Source organism: Candoia aspera, chromosome 14, assembly GCF_035149785.1.
Source record: "Candoia aspera isolate rCanAsp1 chromosome 14, rCanAsp1.hap2, whole genome shotgun sequence".
NCBI classification, from domain to species: domain Eukaryota; kingdom Metazoa; phylum Chordata; class Lepidosauria; order Squamata; family Boidae; genus Candoia; species Candoia aspera.
In genome coordinates this window covers 20,425,696-20,450,418 of record NC_086166.1, presented here as the reverse complement: position 1 = coordinate 20,450,418, position 24,723 = coordinate 20,425,696, and the positions used below count along the sequence as shown (strand labels likewise).

The 24,723-nt window shown below is 46.3% G+C and overlaps 1 protein-coding gene across 1 annotated transcript in view; it reads right to left on the bottom strand.

Moving 5' to 3' along the window:
• Positions 1-7,246: 7,246 nt before the first annotated feature.
• The window catches only part of GNPTG (N-acetylglucosamine-1-phosphate transferase subunit gamma), a 43,812-nt gene continuing 26,335 nt past the window's right edge, over positions 7,247-24,723 (bottom strand). Inside the window, exons 9-12 of the mRNA XM_063315213.1 lie at positions 15,218-15,343; positions 14,813-14,894; positions 7,751-7,907; positions 7,247-7,526 (exon numbers count right to left, since the gene is read on the bottom strand). Coding sequence (XP_063171283.1) covers positions 7,783-7,907; positions 14,813-14,894; positions 15,218-15,343 — 333 coding nt within the window. The 3' untranslated portion in view covers positions 7,247-7,526; positions 7,751-7,782. The remainder of the gene's footprint in view (positions 7,527-7,750; positions 7,908-14,812; positions 14,895-15,217; positions 15,344-24,723) is intronic.

The window sequence follows — 24,723 nt, the reverse complement described above, 5'->3', positions numbered from 1 at the left end:
CGTCGCCGAATGTGAAGGTGCGGGTCGCCCAGTTGATCCGCGGGTTGTTTTTCGCGAGCCATGGCATCCCCAGGACTGCAATGGGCCGTCCGATGGGCGTGACTACGAACGACGTGCGCTCGGTGTGAGTGCCCATTTGCAGGGTGACCGGCTCGGTTTGTAGCGTGGCTGGTTTCCCTCCCGCTGTAGAGCCGTCCAGCTGGTGGAATGCCAGCGGCGTGGGGAGGGGAAAGCAGCGGAGGTCGAGTTTGGCGACTAGGTCGGGGTGGATGAGGTTTTTTGAGCACCCCGAGTCCACTAGTGCCGCGGCCGTGGTGGCTCCGTTGCCGGCAGAGAGTTGAATTGCTGCCAATATTACGGAGCTTTTGTCGTTTCGTTGAGGTGGTCCGCGTTGCTGTCCCACCGCCTGCCTCGCCACGCGTCTCAGAGCAAGCGGGGAGCATTTCCCGCCGGCTGGTCGGGGTCGGTATTGTCCTCTTCCCCCCAGTAAGTGTCCCAGCCCTCTTCCGGTGTCGCTGTGGCCACGGTCATTCGGCGGTGAGGGGGCGGCCCCGGGTTGGGTGGTTTGGGGCTAATTTTCGGGGCGGGCTTGGGCGCGCTGGTCGGCGGTCGGTTGGCGAAGCAATCCGCCGTCTTGTGCCCTAATTTGCCACACCTCCCGCAGGGCTCCCGGTTGAACTTCTTTTTTGGGTATATGGGGCCGGCCATCCCCCCGTGTGGTGCGGGTACCTTTTTCCCGACATAGTTTGTGTCTTCCGTGGTTGTCATCAGGAAGGTGCGGTGCGCGTGTTCGGCTTTTCCCGCGAGGTGGATCCACCCGTGTAACGTTTCTGGGTCGTCGCGGTAGAGGGCCCATTGGAGAACGTCGCGGTTGAGCCCCCTTTTGAAGATTTCCAGCAGGGTGGTCTCAGACCAGTCGCAGACCTTTCCCGCGAGGGCTTTGAACTCCAGGGCGTAGTCAGGGACCGTGCGTGTGCCCTGTTTAAGTCTCTGGAGTGCGCTTTTCGCCCGTACTTTAGCTAGGGGGTCTTCGAAATAGGTTTTCATCTCTTTGATGAAAGCAGGGAAGGTGGCGAGGGCGGGGGAGCTGGACTCGTACAGTTGGACGTACCAGTCCGCCGCCCTGTCTTGGAGTTTGATCGCCACGGCGGCGATCTTGTCGGCCTCGGAGTCATAGGAGTGTCCGTGCCTCCCCATGAACTCCCTAGCGTTGGTCACGAAAAACGAGAGTTTTGAGGGGGTCCCATCGAAGAAGATGGGGAAGTCCTTTGGGGCCCGGGCGTTTTGTGCGGCCCCGCCTCTCGCTTCCCGGGGTGTGGTGTCGGCCGCCTGTGCCGTCTGCTGGCTCTCCGCTGGCCCGTGTGTGTTCGGTGCTTCGCTCGGGGTGTGGGCTTGTGCGGGGACGTCGTTGGGTGGCGCGGGGGGCATGAGCGCCTGGAGCATGGTCCGGAGTTCCGTCAGCTGAGCCCGCATGGCCGCGAGTTCAGCTCGTGCCTCCTCGTCCACAGCCCGCGCCGCCGCTGGGGCCGGTTCCGTTGGCGCGTCCTCGGGGGTGGGTTGCCGGTGGGGTTCATCGTCCCTCCGCCGCGGGTCCGCTTCCTCCTCCGTCTGATGGGTGTCTCCGTCGTCCTCCTCCGTGTCGAGCATCGTGGGGCTGTCGCTCCACGCCCGTTGCTGGGGTGCGATGTGGGGCGCGGGGTCCTCCGCTGGTTTCGGAAGTCGTGCTGCTCCCTCCCGCGGTCGGGTTGCCTCCGTCGCCATCTCCCCTTGGGGTTGGAGCTGAGGCTCGGGTCGGGTGGGGTGGGCGTCCATGGCTCCGGGAGTCCGCGGTGCCTCTGGCCTCGGTCGGTCCTCCTCTGTCTCTTGCCGCGCGGCTCGCCCTCCTTGCCCGCGTCGTTCCGGCCTCATCTTGCTGGTCTTCTCGCCGTCTACTCCTCCCGCGGCTCGTTGTCGTCCGGTGGGGCTCGGCGAGGCTGAGTTTATGACTCTCAGCTTTATGTCATGCGCTGCCTACCTCTGAATAACGTTCAGACACTGGTTTGCAAAGCAGGCTCTGGTTTATTTCAGGGTAGGTACAACGTTGGTAGAAAAAAGCTGAGAGTGACAGGAGCGCGCCGGTGCGGGGTTTAAATACCCCGCGCCGGTCAGCGCCCCCTCGCTCTCGGTCACGTCACCCCCCTTTGTCCCATGCGTTGCCCTGCCATTGGTTGAGGGTTTCCAGGATCGCCCATCCTCAGGTTTTCATTCTTCTGCTGATTGCTTTCAGCTGGGCGATCCCCGTTGTATTGCCGCTGATGGCTTGGGTGGCTCCGTGATCCGTTTAGCTATTGTTTGTTAGCCGTTAGTCGTTGTGGGTTGATGGCTACTTAACTTGTACCCCTTCACCTATTTCCTTGTCATTGTCATGAGTGCCATTGCGCTGATGACTTTAGCTCAACGGCACTCATGACAAGAACTGGGCAAAGTAATCCAAAACGAGAGTAAATCCGTTGGGGTGAGGGTTAATGTAAAAAAATGGTATGGAAGGAGGAACATAATAGAAAAATACAAAGAGGCCCTGGTTTGTTGCAAAATGGCTTCCAACCCATTGGATAAGTTTATAGTTTAATGTCTTGGGTCCACCCAGAAAATGGGTTCATTTAGTAACCAAATGCAGCTATTTCTGCAGATGGTTGTGGTATGGAGAAACAGAATAGTAAGGAGATCTCCACTGTCTCATGCTGGCACAGGTGAGCCTCTCCCAGTGGAGAGCCAATTGTTCCGCCTCCTTGGGGTTTACGCGCCTGCCTCCTTGGCCCGCACCCAGAGTATGCTATGGGCACGCTTGAGGCCGCTCTGTGCCACATGGTGGGAGGTGTTGGGTTTCTGGCTTTCTCAGTAGTTGAGGCAATACCTTGTTTGTGAACTAGTATGAGATCACAACTACTGTATATGAGATCACAACTGTAACCATAAACTTGGCAATCATCATCAGAGGCTTCATTGAATAAACAAGCTCAACTATTGCTAGTCCCAGCATTTTTTTCCCAAAACTTTACCAGAACAGTACAATTTTTGTCAGTTTTCTGATGTGAACAAAAAGATGGAGAAACCTGAATTTGTGTGGGTTGAAATAAAAGAAAAGGGGAAGCAGGGAGCTGGGGTCCATGAACAACATAGTAGGTAAGAGACCCAATCATGGATCTCCTGAATGAGAGATGATTTGCTCATGAATATTCCCTGCAAAGAGATTCATGATCTCTGATACCCATCTGGGATCCAGGGCTGACTCTGGCTCTTCTGCTGCTACCTTAATCAAACACAAAGTCTCTGGAAGCGAAAGTGTCATGTTCACCGTTCCGGTGTTGTTACACCGTAACGGTTCGCTTGCCATGGTGCTGATATGTGTACTGGCTGGAAGGGTGCTGCTGGGAACCTTGTACGGGAGACGTGGTGGATTGTGCCAGGGAGGAATGTGTTTCAGCTATCTCTTAAATGTCAAGGTCTTTTTGCCCGTTGATCAGCAGAGCTCGTTAGGAGCACCTGGGAATGTGGGGTGGGCTGTCTGTGAGGGAGGGGGTGGTGTGATGTTTGCAAAGATGCTATTTAGTTTGAGTTTAGGCGTGCTTTTCTCATTCTCAGCTTTTTACCTGTTTGCACTCTTTTCTAAATAAACCAAGAACCTGAATTGAGATTCTGAGTCTGAGAGTTTTATTTGGATTAAGGCAATCATCACATAAAGCTGAGAATCCTTGTATCAACCGACCTCGCTACTCTTTACCGGAAAATTTTCTTGCAAAAGGGGATTTAGCGATGGCTGAAGGCAGAAAGGATCCTGTGGAGTTTGAGGAGGAGATGGAACAGCTGCCAGAATCAACTTTCCCGAGCCGGGACCCAAGCCCTGTCCCTGCCCAAGCTACACCTCTGTCGGGCGACTCCTCTTCGACCGCAGGATCTAAGAAGCGGCTTCCCCCTCCCTCGGACGAAGATGTGACGGGGCAGGAGCAATTCCTGTGGGATGCCTTGGTAGATCCCCGGGCCAGCACATCCCATACCACATGGAAGCTCCGCTGGCCGGACACCCCATCGGAGGTGCACCCCGGGGTGTTGAGAAGCCCGCAGCCGGAGGGGGCGGTGCTGGAGGATTCCGCTACACCAGACAGGATCAGGGTCCTGGAATCCAAGATTGAGTCTATGGAACACGTTCTCCGTTCCATGACTGCTGCCTTTGGGGACCTCGTGAAGATCATCCATGGTCCCGTGGCAATTAGGCAACCTAGCCTCCTGCCTTCCCCGTCACAGGGGGCTGACGGTCCAGCCCCTCCACGGAACTTTCCATCGGGTCCCCGGGGGTCCACTCCTATAGGGGTGGCTCCTAGTCGGCCATCTCTTGGAGTTCCTCAAGCTGGGGGTCCTCCCCGGGACTTTCCGGTGAAGTTTGATGGCGACCCTGCTAACCTGTCCTTCTTCCTCACCAATGCCACCAGTTTCATGAGACGCCATGGGCACCTCTTTCCTTCGGAAGAAGAGAAGATAGCTGCTGTGGCCACGAAACTGAAGGGCCGGGCTGCTGACTGGTATGTTCAGCTCTTGGAGATTGGGGCGCCAGCTCTAACCACTTTCGATACCTTTTTAGCTGCGCTTAAGCGCTACTTTGAGGATCCCTTAGCCAAAGAAAGGGCTAAGGACGCTTTAAAACAACTGGTGCAAGGGCAACAGACTGTGGCTGATTATGCCCTTGAGTTTAAAGTTTTGGCGGGTAAGGTTCCTGAATGGTCTGAGGCCACCTTGATTGATTTAAGGATGGCCTCAATTGCGAAGTGTTGCGCTGGGCGCTTGGGCGGGATGATCCCAACTCATTGCATGATTGGATTTGCCTCGCTGGTAAAGCGGAACATGCTCAGCGCACTTTCATGATGGCCACCAAAGAAGACAAGCCTGTCTCCGTTACCCGTGCTCCAGTGCTGCCGTCAGCTGCTCGATGGGATGCGGAATGCCGACACCGCTTTGTCCAAGGGCAATGCATCACTTGTGGAAAGCCTGGTCACCGCGCCATCGACTGCCCCAAAGCCAAGGCCCCGGAACGTCCCGGCAAAGCGCTGCAAAAGCCTCCCAAAAAACCTACCAACCCTCCAAGACGGCTGACGGGGGCACTGGCGACCGCAGACAATGAGGAAATCTACACTCCGGGAGGCGTGTTGGGAGAGTTCAAACAGCCGGCGGGAAACGAATTCCACCTGTCTTAACCGGCGCCGCAGGGCAGGTGGTTGAATCTGGGCGCAACTCTTAACATGGTGAGTTTAGAGTCAAGAAGGGGCTGTCTTGGTCCAGTCTCCCCGCGGGTGAGGAGGCGGTGGCGCAAGGGCCCAGGTGCCAAACTCACGCCAGCACCGGTCCAGTTAGGGTTGGGTGGATGAGGGGCGTTTGAGCTGGGTCATCTTTAGCCATCTCGTGGTGGAGGGTTCTGGCAGTTCCCCTCATGGATTGCCTAGATGGCCAACAGGTCCCTCTGGAGAAGGGCAAATACCTTGCCCTGCTCAATAGCCTGAACGCAGCCTTGCAGCAGTGGGTGCAGGTCCACCCGTGACTGTGGTGGTGGGGCCTCGCTCCCCTCAAGCTCAGTAGCAGGACCAGGACCAGTACCAGCAGCAGTGGCAGGGAGACCTCTTGGAGTGCTCTTGCGCCCTGGCCATGGGTCACTTGGACGGGGGTGCAGAGGCTGAGAGAGAGGCAGGGCGCAGGACAGAGAGGTCTCCCTGGAGGAACCTTTCAGCCTCTGCCGGCCAGCTAGGACACAGTGAACAGGTCACTGGGCGGCATGGGTGGGGAGAGATGGCGCAGGCCAAAGCTCCTTATTGGGAATGATAGACGGGGGAGGAGGATACACAGAAATTACTGAGCGCCTCCTGGTATGTGGGCTATTCAGCCACAAGCAACTCCGTAAAGCAGGGCAGATGTAATGCTTAGCCAATGTGTAGAAAACACACTGAGGAAACCAGCAGGTGAAACCGAATGACAAAAATGTAGATGGACACAGAGACAATTCATATCCAAACCGTTTTCACCACAAACCCATAGCCACCAGAATTTGATCTGGTTTGAGGTGGCTATCCTTCGACAGACAATCATTTTGCATTGGTGATTTATTGTTTTATTCAATTATTTTATTGAATTTATTTTGGATTTTTTAAAATACTGCTGTAGACTACATTGAAAGAGAGCAATGCTGCCTAAAACGATGATGCAAATCATTAAAAAATTCCACATTAAATCTAGATTCTATTCGTGATGAAGTTGTAAGAAATTACACCTGGTATCCACAGACAGCAGAGAGATTTGACAGTCACACTAACTGGCTTGTTGAAGTAAAATTACTAAAACTATTCAAGCATCCCTACTGTGTATTGTGCTTTTTGGTTATAATCTTTTTACTTTAAAGGAAGAAACTGTAATCAGTTCTTGTTTTATTGCAGTCAGCTATGAATAAAGTAGAGCAGAAGCATTTTAAGTAAGCCATCCTACTCTCTGAATTTCTTTATGTATTATTCTCTGTGCTAAATCTCTGGCCTGTTATCTCACAAGATATTCTGGTGAAAATATGCAGAATTCAGCATTAACAGGATTCTTTACTGTTCTTCAGCAGTAACACTCTCATTAACATAGTAGTGAGAACTCGCTTGCATACTGGTACAGTTTAATAAAGCTTGCAGTTTTGCTGAATAGACTCAAATTGGTACAAGTATATAACCCATGTTGAAAATGTAAAACCTTAAAGAGCAAGCATAAACAGACAGAAACAAGGATAGCCTTTTCCCTTGAAGATCAAAAATAATAAATACTACATATATACAGTAATTGTTTTTCTGTAGAGCTCAATAATGAGGATCCTATTAGGTCAGGTGATCTCCAAATGCATTGGCGGATTGTTATCTGATCTTCCTTAAAAGTTGAGTCAGTTTCCTAATGCCTAAATTGGAAATTTATATTCACTGTGATCCCTTCTCAATGATAAATTATTAACTTTATAGTCTTCCAGAATTGAACATTATTAGTCAAAGCCACCAACATTTCTCCATTGGAACAGAAGTTTACACGCAGGATCCAGTCAAAAAACATTTCACTATATGAAACCATGTCAGTAACTCAAAGATTAAAATTCAAATATTTTTACAAAAAAATAAGTACTAGCAAATCTGTTTCTTCTTGTTCCAGTAAGAAGCGTGGCCCCCAAAACAGCAACGGTCATAGAACACACACAGAACACAGAACGGTTACAATTCTGTATCTTTACTCAAAGATCCAAGACAAGATATCCTCCCAACTCCCCCTGAGAAAAGAAGTGCCACTGAAGCATCCATGTTGCAGCACCAGCCTAATAAGCACTCAGTACCTTGAGTGCTGAACATGTATTCCTGCCAATGCAACTCTCGCTGTTCCATCCTCATGATGCCTAAATGGGCCTACAGTGCAATTATCCACAAAGGAATGGAATCTGACAGCTCAAGACATCACAGCACATAGATTGCCATCCTCACACACAGGGTTACCTGTTACGAAGAAAAAGAACACAGTTCAAGCAAGCTGCCCACAGTCCTAGAGGAAGAAATGCAATTACTGATCCCCCCATTTTCACTCCAGCATAATAGTGAAAAGAATTCCAAATGGATAGAAATTCTTAACAAATGTTGGTCTGAAGATAATATTGTTTGGGAGTTAATAGTCCTCTCTCTATCAAATTATTAAAAATCGCATGTGGATGGAAATATCTTACCAAGGCAGAGAAAGGCGGACAATTTAATTTTCTCACAAGGCATTGTACCGAGTTCCAGCATCTCCACGCAAGTGCTGGTCAGCTTTTGAAAGAGTGCTAAGATCTGACTTTTTTATCCCGAGTGCTTGAGTAATGTGATTATCATCACTGTTTCCAACTAGAACACAGGAAAAATATATATACTACCTTATACAACTTTATCAATACTGACTGGCAGCAGCTCTCCAGAATTTTAGACAAAAGACCTTCCTAGCTACATCTGAGGTTTCCACTGCCTACAGTTGAATTCTCATTAATTCAGTTATCACCCCCCCACCCCCACCACAAACCTGTGAGATGTTATGTTGGCTGAAGTCCTACAATGCCAGGAAACTGAAGCTAATGCCTTAACAGATGGACCCCATAATTAGCGATGAAGCGGTTCAGTGCTATAACTCAGTACAAAAAGGATGTGTAGTAGTCATAAGCATTCCATTCTCTACCCTTGGATTTGAACTTGAAATCCAAAGAAATGGGCAGAAATATGGAGGGGAAGTTGTAAACAACTTTATACAGAGAAATAGAGAAATGCATAACTATTTTGACAGAAATAAAGAATTTTTGAAGAGAGTGAAAAAAAGGCTAAATGAAGAACTTCCAGCAAAGTGAATGGAATTAAGAGTAAAAGTAATTTGAGATGAATTGAAGTGAAGGAATGCTGGAAAAAGCTATTTTAGAGATTTGTATAAGAATGATAGTATGTCAGAGTGAAATTGAAATGAATGTTTTAAAGGTTAACTTCTGAGAAAATGAAAGGAAGTCATAAATGCTGTCGGAATGTTCAGAAATTATAAGTCTGCAGGTGGTTGAAATAGGAATGTGGTTTGTTCATGGAGTGGATATACAACTTGCTTAATTTGTGTGTGAAGACTGCCTCTGGGCTTGGAAGAACGCTGCTATTGTTCCTTATACAAAAAGTAATATAACAAGAGTAAATACGGAAACTATATGGAGATTAGTTTGCTAAGTGGGAAAAGGAAGCTTACTTACATTTGCTAATTTAAGAAAAAGTTAATACGCTTGAATTATGAAACATTTTGCATGAATACAAAGCTGAAGGTTGGCTGTTGAATGTAGTACAAGCTATATATAATGGAAGTAAAGCATCCTTGAGAATAAATTATATAATTCAATACTGAGCAGGGAGTAGACAAAGATGTGAAATATCCCCTAAGTTGTTTAAAGCATTTATGGATAAATGTTAAAAAGCAGGGGTGTGTGGGTTGGGGACATGAACGTGTACATACTTTTATATGCACATGATGCCATGTTATTGGCTGAAAACCCAAATTATTTGCAGTGAATGCTTGATAAATTATATGATACAATAAGTATAGATCTGAAAATTATGTCAAAACCAAGGTAGTTTTATTTTGTTTGACAGGAAAAACAGAGTGAATGATTTCAAATTATACATAAATGGCAGATGAGAGAGCAGATAGATGAATTTGTGCAATGTGGGATAATATTTACTAAAGATAGGAAAGTGAATGGAGAAATTCTAAGATATGTAAATCAGATCCTGAGAAAGGGACAGAGGAAAAGTTTAAAGAAAAGGCAATGTATGGCTCAATGCATGGACAGAGTAAAAACAATAATGGACAGGTAGTGTTGGAACAAACTACATGCTGTTATGGCAGGAGCGGGGAGCCTGCTTCAACCCAAGAATCAAAGTAACTCTGGTAAAAAACTGTTGGGGATGATTTGCTAGTAATGGGTATCAGAGTCCTAAGTTGGCAGAGCCCTCCACTGTGAGCCTGCTCTGCAGCAAGGATAGCTTTCATGGAGTATCAGCACATTTTTAAACTCCTTACAATGCAGGATGGTGATTATTTTGAGAGCAAGTGACAGCTGTGGATGTGTTGGCTCTGTCCTAACAGCCAGGAACCACGCTGAGACGAGGAGGAGGTCTCTAGTGTTTATTATTGCTACACAAGACAGAAAATCCGAACAAACTGAAGAAGCGTGGGAAAACCCAGACAGATAAACCCCAAAAGTCAAGGCGGGTCTGATCTGTGTCTCTTTGAATGGCTGCTTAATTCCTCAGTACTACGCATGCGTTTTCCTCCCTGGATAGAGGCCCCCTCCTGCTTGCCATCAGTACTCATGACAGGCTCCTTGGAAAATGGCCCCATCCACCAGCAATAGCTTTCCTCTGACCACATGGTCTATTTGGAGAAAAAGTTTTCTTTCTTTTTGGAGTGGGTGGGCACTTCCTCCCTAAACTGTATGAATGTTGGATGATGAATCTTCATGGGCTGAATTAGATCCTCAAACTTTGCATCTATATATTGTATTTGTTTTTTCAACATGCATACTGTTAAATCTGGAACAATGGGAAAACTTACGTGGTCATTAGACGTGGTGATCACACATCTTTGTAACTCATCTACATGAGCACAACTTATATCGCAAATCATGACCTTCAGATTATAAAGAAAAACTCTGGGTTTGACGAGGCTGAAGGAACTTGGGGCAGAGGTGGTATTCTCTTCAATACTTCCTATTGAAGGTAAAGTCCCACTAATGGGAAGGATTTATTTTTTTAACTTATGCTTGCAATGTTGATCCAAGGAACAGAGGCTTGGTACAAACTTCACAATGGTACAAACTTTAGGGAGGAGAGGCTGTTATGTAGAGATAGAAGTCCTCTTACTAAGGAGAGGAACTACCTCTCTGGGGTGATAGCTGGCTAAAGCAGGGAAGCTTTAAACCAGAAGGCAAGAGGGAATGAGTTGTAAGACCACTAATAAGTAGTAAATTGACTAATAATGGGTTAAATATAACAGAAAAGCACAGTGTGGGGAAATTACTACTTTAACCAAGAGATAAAGGAAATACAGGCATAAAGGAAAATGGATACAGAACAAGGAAGCCAACTCACTATCTTACAGTAATGCATTAAGTATCAGAAACAAGCAAAATGAGCCAGACATCAGGAGGCACAATGACAAGCATGATCTACTATAACGGGTTACCGGAACATGGTGGGATAAATCCTACCAGTGGAACATCTGGCTTGGTTTCAGAGGAACAGGCAACACAACAAAGGAAGTGGTGCAGCATTCTAGCTCTGGAATGGATTACTTTTGCTAAAGTCCCCTGGCCTGATGGAAACACAAGGGTTGAAAGCATCTGGGTTAAAATAAAGGCAATCAGATGGAACAGATGTCTTGCTAGGAACCTGCTACAGATCATCCAGTCAGACAGAAGAGGTAAATGAAGGCTTATTAAAGACGAAAAGCCTCAGAAAACTCTGAAGTACTTGTGATGTGAGATTTTAACTTCCAAAACATTTGCTGGAAGATTAATTCTACCAGAACAAGATATAGAAAAATTACTGACTTGTGTTGGTGATAATTTTCTTTTTCAGAAATGGAGGTGGGCAATAGAGGGACTGGTACCTTGGATTTGGGCCATACTAATAGGGAACAATTGACTGAAGTTTTTAAAGTGGTTGGAACTCTGGGTACAATGGCCACATACTGTTAGAATTGTTGATTCTTATTGTTAGCTGCCTAGAGACTTTGGGAATGTGCAGCATGTAAATAAAGGAAAAAATAAAGAAACAGTTTGTTAAAAAAAACAAATACAAACCATGGACTTTATGAAGGCTGATATTAATAACCCCAGAGAAATAGTAAGGAAGAAACCCTACAAAGTAAAAACTTAAAAGCAAATGTGTTAAAGCCAGCTGAGACTTCTTGAAAAGGGAAATAAGGATAGCATGGTCTCAATCAATACCAATGAAGAAAACTAGGGAACATGTACTTGAATACGTACATGTACTTGAATAGGTAGCTCACTATTCAGGAAGAATGCTCATTGGAAATGGAAAGGCCAACGACCAAAGAATACAAAGCTTCGGTTCAGAAATACAGAAATGAGGTTAGGAGAGGAAAATAAGCAAGGCAAACAAGAGAGGCAAAATCCAGCAAGAATTTCTTCAACTATGTCAACAGCAAGAGGAAGGCAAAGGAGATGGTAGGCTCATTGCTTAATCAACGTGTGGAAATCTTAACAGATAAACAAGAGAAAGCAAAGGAGTAACTCCCATTTTGCCTTTGTCTTCATGTCTAAAGGAAATGGTGATCTGAGTAGCACAGACTGGAAACAAAGGCAACAGGAGAAGGTTCAGATGAGCAAGGATGAGGTAAAGCAACTTCTGGCTAACTGGAGTCCCCAGGACTTTAGGGTTAGGGTTACTGTAACCCTGGAAAGACAATGCCATGATTGCTTAAAATCAGCAAGGCTTTGTCAAAAATAGATCATGTAAGACAAAACTTCTTTGAGTGAGTTTAGTGGACCAGGTGAAAGCTGTGGATATAATTTATCTCAATTTCAGCAAGCTTTTTCCAAGATTCTACATGACATTCTCACTGACAAGCTGTCAAAATGTGATTTCGATGGCACTACAGTAAAGTGGCTTCACAAATGTTTGGCTATCTACACTCAGAAAGTCAGTATTAATGGCTCAGGTTGGAAACAGTAACCAAAGTATTCAAACTTGGGGTCAATATTATTAAACATAATGACCTGGACAAACCTTTGATGGGCTGCTTGTCAAATTTGCAGATAACACTAAATTAGGAACTCTGGCCAACACCCAGGATATCAATGACATTCCAATCCAATCTGAATAGTTTGGAAGACTGGGCTGAGAGGAACGAGATGACCTTTAACAGGGGAATGGAAGATATAAATGCTTGCTGTTAATGACTGTACCATGTCTCCCTCAGTAGTATTTCCAAGCCATGAATCCTCTTATCTTATATGTGTGTCCTATTTTTCCCTCCATTGGAGACCACAGGACAGCAGTCTCTAATGGGTTTAGAGCTCTGGGAGACGAGGGAATAGCCATCTTGTTCAAATCGTGGTCGGTGTCTTTGAAAGGAACTAAATTCGCATGCTTCCTTTTCTAAGCACTTTTGGAAATTGCTTGTTAACTGCTTTTCAGCTATTAGGGATCTCTGGACTGACAAGTTTTATAGCAACAGGTGAGCTTCCTTCAATCCTTCATGAAAGAGGTTTTAACTACAAGTTTAAGAACTGAAAAAAATTTTTTGGAATAAACAGCAAAAGGGTGATTAAAACTTTGATTTTAGAAAGTTACAAACGGACTGAGGGTTCAGATAAATTTGATACAAGATTTTGGAATTAATTTTAAAGAATCCTTCCTGTGGGAAAATGCTTTTGTTTTGACACATAAGTAAGATATTTTAAAAATTTGACACTAGAAGGAACTAGAGGGAACTAAAGATTACAATTAGAGAAGAACACTTCAACTTGGTTTACAATTACAGAATGGAGCAAAATATTTTAACATTGGACATATCGAAGGATATTTTTGACCAACAGACCCAGAAGTTAATTTTAAAAGTGTCTGCCTCTATAGACAGACTGTGTCTAAAAGATATTATGGGAGCAAGTTCTAACTGACAAGAGTGAGACTGAGTTGAAAGTAGATTTACAAATGACAGGCTATAAGAATGACATGGGAAAAGATGTTACACTGGACATACAAAAGAAACCAGGTGATGTCTTAATAATGAAAAAAGATATACAACAATAAACCAAGAGAGTGATCGGCATAGCTTTCCTATATTGGATTTATAAAAGAGGCTTGTTAAAGTTTTGAAGATTCTTGTGAGAAGGGACAAAGAAAAAACGAAATCAAGTTCTACATATGGACTAAAGATTGTTAGAAGTACAAAGGAAGGAATATAAAGTTGGTTTATTTGATTAAGGTTAAAATAGATATGTTGTTATCTCTGGTAACCCTTATTGGACTTTTGCTGACACCAGGACTGAAATAATAATTTATGATTTGTTTCTAGATAAGAGATGAGATTTGGGAAGAAGAGATCATTTGTTGTATTTTAAGAGAAGGTGATGAGTTACTAAAATTGTTTATACTTGTTGTGATGGAGGCGGGAAGCCACTTCTTTATATATTTTTCTTTTTCTTTATTCTTATTTTTCTTTCTTTTCTATTTCCCTTTTTTCTTTCTTTTTTGCACCTTCCACCCTTTCTTTTCATTCTTTTTTCAGTTTGTATTAGTTTTTACTGTTGTAATTATAATATTTAATAAAATTACTATTAAAAAATGAACTCTTTTCCATCACCACAGAAACTAGAACCAGAAATAATGGATATAAATTGCAGCTACCTAGATTTCATTTAAATGTAAGGAAAAACCTCCTGCTGGTAAGATCCGTTCAATAATGGAACAGTCTACTTACGGTTTGTGGGTTTTCCATCTCTAGAAAGTTTTAAGAGGGAGAATAGCCACATTCATAGATAGGTTAATTGATTTTCTTGCACAATGCAGAAGGTTGGACTAACTGATCCTTATAGTCCCTTCCAACTCTACAGTTCTATGAATTTACCTCAATTAAGGCTTCAAACTTGGCTTTCAGATTTCTGGTGCTTGAACTAACATGAAATAGTTTTAATTTAAGACTTCAAAGATTCTGGCTGATATTTTTTATCACTGAATTTCCCTGGTTTTTGAAAATGAAATTTATCATTGCTGTATTAGTACAGGTAGTCCTCATTTAATGACCACAATTGGGACCATGTCACTAAGCGATGCAGTTGTTAAGCAAGACATCATGTGACTGTGATGGATTTACAACCTCACTTCTGCCATGGTTGTTAAGCAAATCACAGTGGGTCGTTAAGCAAGACATCACAGGACCATGACTTGCGATTTTACTGCTGGCTTCTCCATTGACTCTGCTTGTCAGAAGCCAGCTCTGAAGTGAGCAAATGGCAATCATGTGACTGCGGGATGCTGGGACGGTAGTAAACGCCCACCAGCTGCAAAGCACCCGAATCTCAATCGTTTGATTGTGGGGATGCTGCAATGGTTTTAAGTGTGAGGACCAGTTGTAAAGGTACTTTTTCACTGCTGTCATAACTTTGAACAGTCACTAAACAGGGCAGTCGTTAAGTGAGGACTACCTGCAAGTCCATTTTTCTTCAATGTTTTTTTAGAAGGAAAATATTTTGCAAACGTACTTAGAACAGTTTCATATGCAATTCCATGCTGGGTTAATAAATCCGACAATTTCTGCAGATCGGTAGAAAGTCGCTTATATTCCTAGAAAAAAGGAGAGTGACTTCATATCGATTTTCCACAAAACAGAATAGCTTTATACAAAGTTCAAGAGATATAAAACAGCTAAGCAGAGAAGCTGTGAAAACAAAGAAATCATTTGCAGCTCCTTTAGGGAAGAGTATCTTTAATTCAGCCACACAAGCCAGATCTTAGCCAGAGCACTTTCAATTGGACAAGTTTCATTGATGTCAGATGTTAATTAATTTGACAACCTAATATAACGTGCCCTAACTTATCTGAAACAGCAAGGGGGCAGGACATAGGCAACCACAAATGACTGGCTGAAGAGATACCATTTTCTGTACCTTGCTGCACTTTTCCACAGACTCAAATTCCAAATGTTGAAGTTGAGTGTCCTTCCCTTTTTTGTCTCTCCTTGATTTTAAAAGGGTGCCTTCTTCAAGTAGCTCTCTCAACTTTTTCTCATATCCCTGAAAACAAAATGCCTCTTAATAGTTACTTTCATTTTTAATTTTCAAAGACCCAGATTAACACATGGTAGACATTTCTGGCTGATCTCAGAAACTAAGCAGGGCTGGTCAGATGGGGAGTACCCAGAAATACCAGGTTTATAGACTAGATTGGTAATTTTTTTTAAAGAGCATTCTGGAAGAAGGCAATGGCTTAGGGTTAAGAGTCAGCCAAGGGTTGTAGGGTTCAAATGTAACTCTTTTTTTGGCCATTTATGTATGACTTGCATTTGTTCATTCCATTTTCCCTGTCAAACAAAAAAATTACCTTTGTCTTTGAAAACATTAATTTTCAGATCAATACTCCTCATTACATCATATAGTCTAATATTTGTTGCAAATAATTTGGGTACCCAGGTGGAAAATGGGCATTGTCTGTAAAGCAAAATATGTACACTTTCAAGTCCTCGCCAATACATATTTGCCAGAAGCATTCTTTATACATATATCCGTAAATAAATAATAAAGGGGATATCACATACCCTTGCCTTGTAGTCCAACACTACACCATACCATTTATTCTCACATGATTTATTTCCATCATATATCACTGTCATCAAATTCAGCAACCAACCTTCAACTCCATTTTTACACAAAATTTTCAGTGATTTGCTGAAGAACAACATTCTGGTCTACCACACTCTGCTTACCATAAAGATACACTTCACTTCCCAAATTTTACTCTTTTATTCTTTCAATCATCTTACCAAGCATAATGATTCTGTAAGTTCTGTATTCTTCTTACTTTACTCTTTCATAATAGAATAATATACAATCATATAATCTGTTTTTTTTTAAGGTAGAGCCAGGAAAAAGAAAATGATGAGCAAGATGTAAATGGAAGTAGACTCCTAGCATAATCACCACTGGAACTCTGTTTACTACCTGGAGAACAAACTATGGCCTGGAAGGAAATAATTTAGATGAAATACACAATAGTATTCTTGAAGAACTATATGGTTTGAAGGCTGTAGTGCCTCAGATAAGAAGTCTGTACAGAGGGTGGTGAGGGTAGCAGAGGACAACAGGGATTTCACCTCCCATTCAGGATATAGCATATACATGATGTTTGTGTCATGTTCACTGATTCAATGTAGTTTATACATCGTAGCGTTTCACATGCCATGGCGCTGACGTGCGCGTTTCTGTTTGGGAGGGAGCTGCTGTGAGACCTTGTACCAAGCTCTGTATATGGAATCAGTACAATGGAATGTGTTTGGATTATGTTATCTGTTCAAGGCCTTTTCCCACAGACCATCAGAAACTGTTAGGAGCACCTGGGATTGTGAACTTGAGAAGATTCTACAGGGGGAGGGGTTTCATTAGCACCGAGGGTTTTAGTTTGAATTTGGCATGCTTTAATCATTCTCAGCTTTCTCTGTGATCCTGCATACTATTCTTTAATAAGTCAGGTATCTTTGAAGTCCTGCTCATGAGTCTGATAGTATTTTAGAAGAGGCAACCATTACATAAAGCTGAGAATCCCCAAAGTTGTACCGTTAGCTCCTACCAAGATCAGTTTCTTGCGAGGGAAAATAGTTAATGATGGCTGAGTCCAAGCTCATGACCGGGGGACTTGAGGAGACGGCTAGCTTGATGCCTGAGTCGACGGTCAAGAGCGGAGAACTGAACCTCACCCCAGAACCTTCAGACTCCCAGGATGAATCGAGTTCCAATTCTGATGTGGAGGAATCTGATGATGGGGAAGAGCCAGAGCAACCGGCACACAGCGAATCGCTCGCAGAGTTGATCGCCTTGGATGAAGTAGGGGAACCCCAACCAGGGACGTTGGGGGCGTCCTGGAAGTATCGGTTCCCGCTAACCCCAGACAAAGAATCTACTACGGTGTCAACAGAGAGAAAACCAGACACGCGAGAGAGGGAGGACTCTCAAACCCCCGAGAGACTAAGAGTGATGGAAGCCAAAATAGAATCGAAAGAGTACATGCTAAGAAACCTGTCTTTGTCACTGGAGGGGCAGGGGCGGCGCGGAGGAGATCCCAGCTTCCCGCAACCATCCCCCTTCCTCCCATCCAGACCGCTGGCGGAGCAGGGCCGGAGACAGCTCCAGGGTGAATCTCCGCCCTGCAGGGCTTGATCACCAGTGTCCCCACCCCGAAAAGGGAAAGCTACTGTAACCTGGGGCCCAACCACTCAAGTGGCTAGTCCTTCCCGTCCCTGGGATGAGATTTCTATGGATTTTATTGTGGATCTACCTCCCAGTCAGAAGAAAACTGTAATTTGGGTTGCAAAAGATTTTTTCTCCAAGCAAGCGCATTTCATTCCATGTGCATCCATCCTGTCAACCCCACAACTGGCGTGCCTATTTCTCCTCCACATCTACCGCCTCCACAGTAGCCCCTTCCATTTGGTCTCTGACCGCGGGACACAGTTTACTTCCCAGTTTTGGAAATCATTTTTAAAATTGATTGGCACTAAACAAGCACTGTCCACATCGTCCCATCCACAGACTGACGGTTTTACTGAGATGTTAAATGCCACTCTTGAACAGTTCCTTAGCGTACATTAACTACCATCAGGACAATTGGGTGGAGTTGTTACCTTTTGCTGAAGTTGCTTACAACAATGCTGTGCATCAAAGTACCGGACAAACCCCTTTTCGCATGGTTTCTGGTCACTTTGTTCCCATCCCTGAACTGCCACAGCCCCCTTCCCAAACATGTTCTACATCTGACTGGGCTGTTAAACTGTCTGATTCCTGGCCAGTAATTCAACAGGCTCTGGCTGACACCCAGGCTGCTTACAAATCTCAAGCTGATAAGCATCGCTCTTTACAACACGACTTCAAAGTTGGGGATCAAGTGTATCTCTCCACTAAATTTATCAAATCAACTCAACCCTCTAAAAAACTTGCTCCCAAATTCATTGGTCCATTTCCTATTGTTCAGCTTAGTGCCAGTTACTGTTAAATTGCACCTGCCTCACAATTTGAAACGCTTGGACCCTGTTTTCCATTGCAGCCTGCTTAAACCTGTGCACCACTCACCGTGTTGGCACCCTCAACCTCCTCCTCCTGCTCCAATTATGATTGACGGCCAACAACATTTTGAAGTCAAGGACATCGTTGATTCCCACAAACTTTGAGGCACCCTGCAGTATCTCATCCGATGGAAACGTTTTCCTCATCCTGAATGGGTGTCTGCTCACCATGTTAACGCTCCTGATTTAGTTAACCGTTTCCACCTTGCTTATCCTTTGAAGCCTACTGCTTGATGTATTCTTTATTTGGGGGGGGGGCAGTATGTCATGTTCACTGATTCAATGTAGTTTATACATCGCAACGTTTACATGCCATGGCGCTGACGCGCGTTTCTGTTTGGGAGGGAGCTGCTGTGAGACCTTGTACCAAGCTCTGTATATGGAATCAGTACAATGGAATGTGTTTGGATTATGTTATCTGTTCAAGGCCTTTTCCCACAGACCATCAGAAACCGTTAGGAGCACCTGGGATTGTGAACTTGAGAAGATTCTATGGGGGGAGGGGTTTCATTTGCACTGAGGGTTTTTAGTTTGAATTTGGCACGCTTTAATCATTCTCAGCTTTCTCTGTGATCCTGCATACTATTCTTTAATAAATCACGTATCTTTGAAGTCCTGCTCATGAGTCTGATAGTATTTTAGAATAGGCAACCATTACAGTTTGTCTAGAGCCCAAAATATTGTCAGTGACCTCTCCCAACCTCATTATGGCTTGTTCTCCTTGTTATCCTCTGGGAAAAGGTTCCCCTGCATTTGATGTAGAACAGCTAGATTAGGTAATAGAGATCCAAGATGGCAGCAACATGCAAAGGCCAAGCCACTGCTCTGAGGGGGTGAGCCCAAAAATTTTGCCTAGCCTCTATCCCATCCCCAGCTGGCTGGTTGAGGTATTGGGAAGGGGTGAAGGGTGAAGGGAATAACCCCAACATACTTGTTGTGGCTTTTGGGCAGAGTCCACCCTGGACAGAGCAGCAGGAAACAACGAGAGATTTCAATGGGCTTTGACAACGTGACAGTCTCCTACCAGAGCAGGAGCGAAAGCAGCACTATTGCTGTTTGTCATCGAAGTCTCTGCCCCTGCCTTTTCCAGACTTTTCCCTGGAGCCTTTTCCGTTGCCCCCCAGATGATGTGGAGGATGATGATGATATCATTCGGCGGCAGCAAAGTACAGCAGACTCTGGTGGGGCAGTGAATTTCAGCATATTAAGCCAGCAAGGGCGAGGGCAGCTCAGCAAATGTAGGCACCGCAGGGGGCCCTGGCAAGGGCAAGGTACAGTGGACTTTAGCAGAGCAGCAAATCCAGACAGACTAAGCCGGCGCAGGCAGCTCAGCAGACCCTGGCAATGGAGGGAGCCTTGCAGCGGGCCCTGGGGATGGACGGAGCCTTCCAGCAACGGGCTAGCCTCAGCAGTGACGCGGTGGGCCTGGGTGAGGAATGGGCCTTGGCGAAGCAGCTTGGGGCACAAGGCGGTGGCTAAGCATCCCAGTTGCTGTGTTTCAAAGGGCTGATGGTCTGACATAATAGCAAACTGCAAACTGATGGAGAATCTGGGTGGGCCCTGGACCGAGGGATCAACGCAAGACCACTACGGACTTGCTCAGTGCGGGGGGCCTTGGTGGAGGTCCAATAACATGATCTCAATGGGGTGGTAGCCTGAGTGGTTGTAGCAAACTTTGGGGGAATGTGTAGGAGCCCTTGACACAGGTCCCTCCTGGGAGAGTTCAATTATTTGCATTCGATGGACTTTGGAACAGCGGTATTGAGACCATAGTGGAATCTAAGTAGGCCATCCCTTGTTAACCCTCCCAGTGCTATATTTAATTGGAGTTACTAGGGATCCCTCCTTGGTGGTGTAGTCCCTCTCGGGGTGAGAGATGTGAGAGGGAGTATAGGTTTGAATGGGAAGTGAGAGAATACTCACCCTCTGAGAGAGGGGGTGAGGAGTAGTGGATGTGGTGCCCTCCCCCTGACCAACAAGAGAGGTCGAAGGGGCACAGTGAGTGAATGTGTGGGCAGTGGTTGGTCCCTGTCAGTGCTGAGAGTACGAGCAGGTGCACTGGCAGGGGCCTCCATTACTTTGTGATTGACTGGTTGGGAGTGAGGCTGTATGAATGAATGGACCCCTATTCTCAGCCACTGTTCTTGGGAGTACAGGACTGGAGGCCAATGGATTCAGAGACTCTGGGGGGCGTTGGGTGCAGCAGGCTATCAAGGTGGTGACGGGCAGGGGATGTGACGGGAGCCGGAGGGCGAGTCATCTTGGAGGAAGATGCCCCCGGTGTTTATTACCTATGGCATGTTCCAGCCCTCTGTGCACAAACCGAGGCCCTGGACAGTGGACTCATGGTTGCCCTTTCGGCTGCTGCTTTGTAACACCAGGTCAATTAACAACAAGGCCCCCCTCATTTGTGATTTGATCACGGAGGAGGGGGCAGACCTGATGTGCATTACCGAAACCTGGCTGGGCATGGAAGGAGGGGTTCTTCTTTCAGAGCTCTGCCTGGCTGGGTTCCGAGTTTGGCACCATCCAAGACCTCAGGGCAGGGGAAGAGGGGTGGCTGTTGTCATCTGGGAATCCCTAGAAGCCATCATGGGCCCTGCTCCACAAGTGGCTGGATGTGAGACCGTTTTTCAAGTTGGGCTCCCGAGAGCTGTTAGGAGTGTTGCTATTGTACCAGTCTCCCTGCTGCGTAGCAACCTCCCTGCCTGAGCTGCTGGAGGTGGTCTTGGGGCTGGTGGTGGAGCTCCCCAGGCTTATGGTTCTGGGGGACCTCAACCTGCCATCCTTGGGGCGTTCCTTGGAGGCAGCTCGGGAGTTCATGGCCACCATGGCGGCCATGGGCCTGTCCCAGATTATTCGGGACCTGACTCAAGACAGTGGCCTCACTCCGGACTTGGTTTTCTTGTTGGAGCAGTGGCAATGTGATCTGAGGGGAGAGTTAGATCTGTCCCCATTGTCATGGTCAGATCACACCCTGGTTGCCTTGAGATTCTCTGGTGCTGCCCCACTCCGCAGGGAGGCAGGACCCATTTGACTGATCCGCCCCAGTGACTGATGGACCCTATGGGGTTTCAGAAGGAGCGGGGGTTATACCTGAGGATCTCCTGCATGGTCCAGTGGAGGTCCTAGCTGCAGCCTGGAATAGGGAGGTGGCTGGGGCCTTGGACAGGATCGCACCTGTGCAACCTCTCTTGCCCCATCTGACCTGGCACTCCCCGTGGTTTACGGAGGAGCTGTGGGTTTTGAAGAGGATCAAGAGACGTCTAGAGCGCCGCTGGAGGAAGACAAGGACCGAATCTGACCGAACACAAGCTAGAGCCGCTATTAAGGCCTACCTTGTGGCGGTAAGAATGGCAAAATGTCAATATTTCTCCACTCTTCAGCATCCGCAGAATGCTGCCTGATGGCCCTGTTTAAGATTACCTGATCCCTCTTGGGTAAGGGGGATTTGGTGATCCATCTACAGGGCCGTGCAGAGCAGCTTTATGAGCATCCGCAGGATAAAATCACTCAGATATGTTCTAAGTTGGACACTAAGTGAGAGGCACAGTCTGGGGAGATGCTGAGGGAACGTACTTACCCTGTTATCTGGGAACAGTTTGATCCCGTTGGACCTAAGGAAGTGGACAGGATCCTCCCAACTGTAAATGCCACATGTCATCTAGACCCATGCTCTTCCTGGCTGGTGAAGGCAGCCCAGGAGGTGACATGGTGATGGTTAATGCATCCCTGAGAGAGGGGGTGTTCCCAGCTGCCTTCAAGGAGGTGCTGGTATACCCCCTCTTCAAGAAACCATCACTGGACCCTACTGTGTTGGGTAATTTCCGTCCCGTCTCCCACCTCCCCTTTTTGGGGAGGGTGGTTGAGAAAGTGGTGGTGTTGCAACACCAGAGGATTCTGGATGAAATGGATTATCTAGAACTTCCAGTCAGGTTTCAGGCCAGGATATGGGACAGAGACTGCATTGGTCGCACTTATGGATGATCTCTGGCGAGAGTGGGATGAAGGGTGTGCATCCATCCTGGCTCTTCTTGACCTCTCGGTGGCTTTTGATACCATTGACCATGGTATCCTTTTGGGTCAGCTCAGGGGGGTGGGTGGCATAATCTTACGCTGGTTCACCTTCTTCCTCCAGGGCTGGTCCCAATTGGTGGTGGTAGGAGATGAGAAATCCAACCCTCGGCTCCTCTTGTGCAGAGTCCCACAGGGCTCAGTTCTCTCCCCTCTCCTATTTAACATCTACATGAAACCACTGGATGAGATCATCCATCACCATGGGATGAGCTATCATCAATACGCTGATGATACTGTTATATATCTCCATCCCAGGTGAGGTAAGTGATGCGGTGGCTGCCCTCTCTCAGTGCCTGGGGGCTGTGGGGGTCTGGATGGGGAACAAGCTTCAACTAAACCCTAGTAAGATGAAGTAGCTGTGGGCTGACGGCTCCTCTGTATCCGGGAAGTTGTCATCTTTAGTTCTGGATGGGGTTGCACTGCCCCAGACCAAGTGTAAGTTGGGGGTCCTTCTGGACTCAAGACTCCTGCTCAACGAGCAGGTGGCAGTCGTGGCCAGAAGGGCCTTTGCGCAATTCCATGTTGTGCGTCAGTTACGCCCTTTCCTGGATTGAGAGGTCTTCCGAACAGTCACTCATGCCCTAGTCATGTCCCACATAGACTATTGCAATGCACTCTACATGGGGCTACCTTTGAAGAGTATCCAGAAGCTTCAACTGGTCCAGAATGCGGCCGCACGAGTAGTTATTGGTGCCCCAAGATCGGCACATGTGACCCCACTGCTGCGCCAGCTGCACTGGGTACCAGTTTACTTCCTGGTCCAATTCAAGGTGTTGGTTATGACCTTTAAAATCCTGCATGTGTCATGTTCGCCGTTTCAATGTGTTTGATACATCGTAACGTTTCGCATGTCATTAGCTGGATGCGTGTTTCATCTTTGCCGGGAGGATGGTTCCTGTTGGGGGTGGTTTATCTCTTCGCTGTGAGCTTGGAATGTATTTGGGTTATCTCCTGTGTTCAAGGTTGCTTTCCCAGGCTAGGAGAACTGACAGTTGCCAGCACCTGGGACGGGCGGCTCTGCTGGGAGGGAGGCGGGGTTACGTTTGCAACAATGGTTTTAAGTTTGTATTTGGCGCGCTTTCTGTCATTCTCAGCTTTCTCTGTACTTGTCATAAGTTCCTTAATAAATCAGATTTCATTTAGCAACCTCTTGTGAGTCTGAGTATTTGGACTGGGCAACCATTACAACATGGCATGGGACCAGGTTACCTGACAGACCATCTCATCCCCTTAACATCGACCCATCCCACCCAGTCATGCAGAGAGGGCATGCTACGAACCCTGCTGGTAAGGGAATTCCACCTGGCGGGGTCCAGGAGGCGGGCCTTCTCTGCGGTGGCACCCACCCTCTGGAACATTCTGCCCCCAGAGGTGAGGCAGGCCCCTTCACTCACGGCCTTCAGGAAGAAATTGAAAACCTGGTTCTGCCGCCTCGCCTGGGGTGGGAGGAGCACCAGTTCTTCTTGGGGGTGGCTAGTACCATAGATATCTCCCCAACGAATAAGCTCTTTGCCTTTGGATTTTATATCTATTTTATCTTTATTTATTGTTATATTGTAATTTATATGCTTTTAATTTTTGATTTTATTGTAAACCACCCAGAGTCCCCCTTTTGCAAGAGATGGGTGGTAATAGAAATTTGAAAAATAAAAATAATAAAATAACAGCACCTTGAATTGCACAACTGGCAGCCAAAGCAGTTCATGTAGCAGCAATGATTCATGGCATAATTAAAAATGCATTACTTCTCACACTGCTACACTGTGAGCCAGCCAAAGCTTTCAGATGATTTTCAAGGATAGCCCCATGCACAGCACATTACAAAAGTCCAGTCATAACACGACTAGGGCATGAGTAACTGTTTGAAGAGAGAACAGGTACACAAGATGAACTTCTGTAAAGGAGCAAAGGACTCCTGGCCACAGCTGCCACTTGCTCTTTGAGCAGTAGCTGCAAATCCAAGAGAACCTCCAGGCTGTGTATCAGTCTTGAATGGGGAAGTACAATCCCATCCAAGATCAATGGTGAAAATGTCACTGACCTTAGGGGCACAAACTGCCATAGTCACTCAGTCCTGTCAGGATTGAGGCAAAAACTATTCCTTCCCATCCAGACCTGAGCAGCCTCCAGAGACTGGGTTAGTACACTGACAGCTTCACTTATATAGCCCAGGGTTGAGATGTTGTTGTTGTTTATTCGTTTAGTCGCTTCCGACTCTTCGTGACTTCATGGACCAGCCCACGCCAGAGCTTCCTGTCGGTCGTC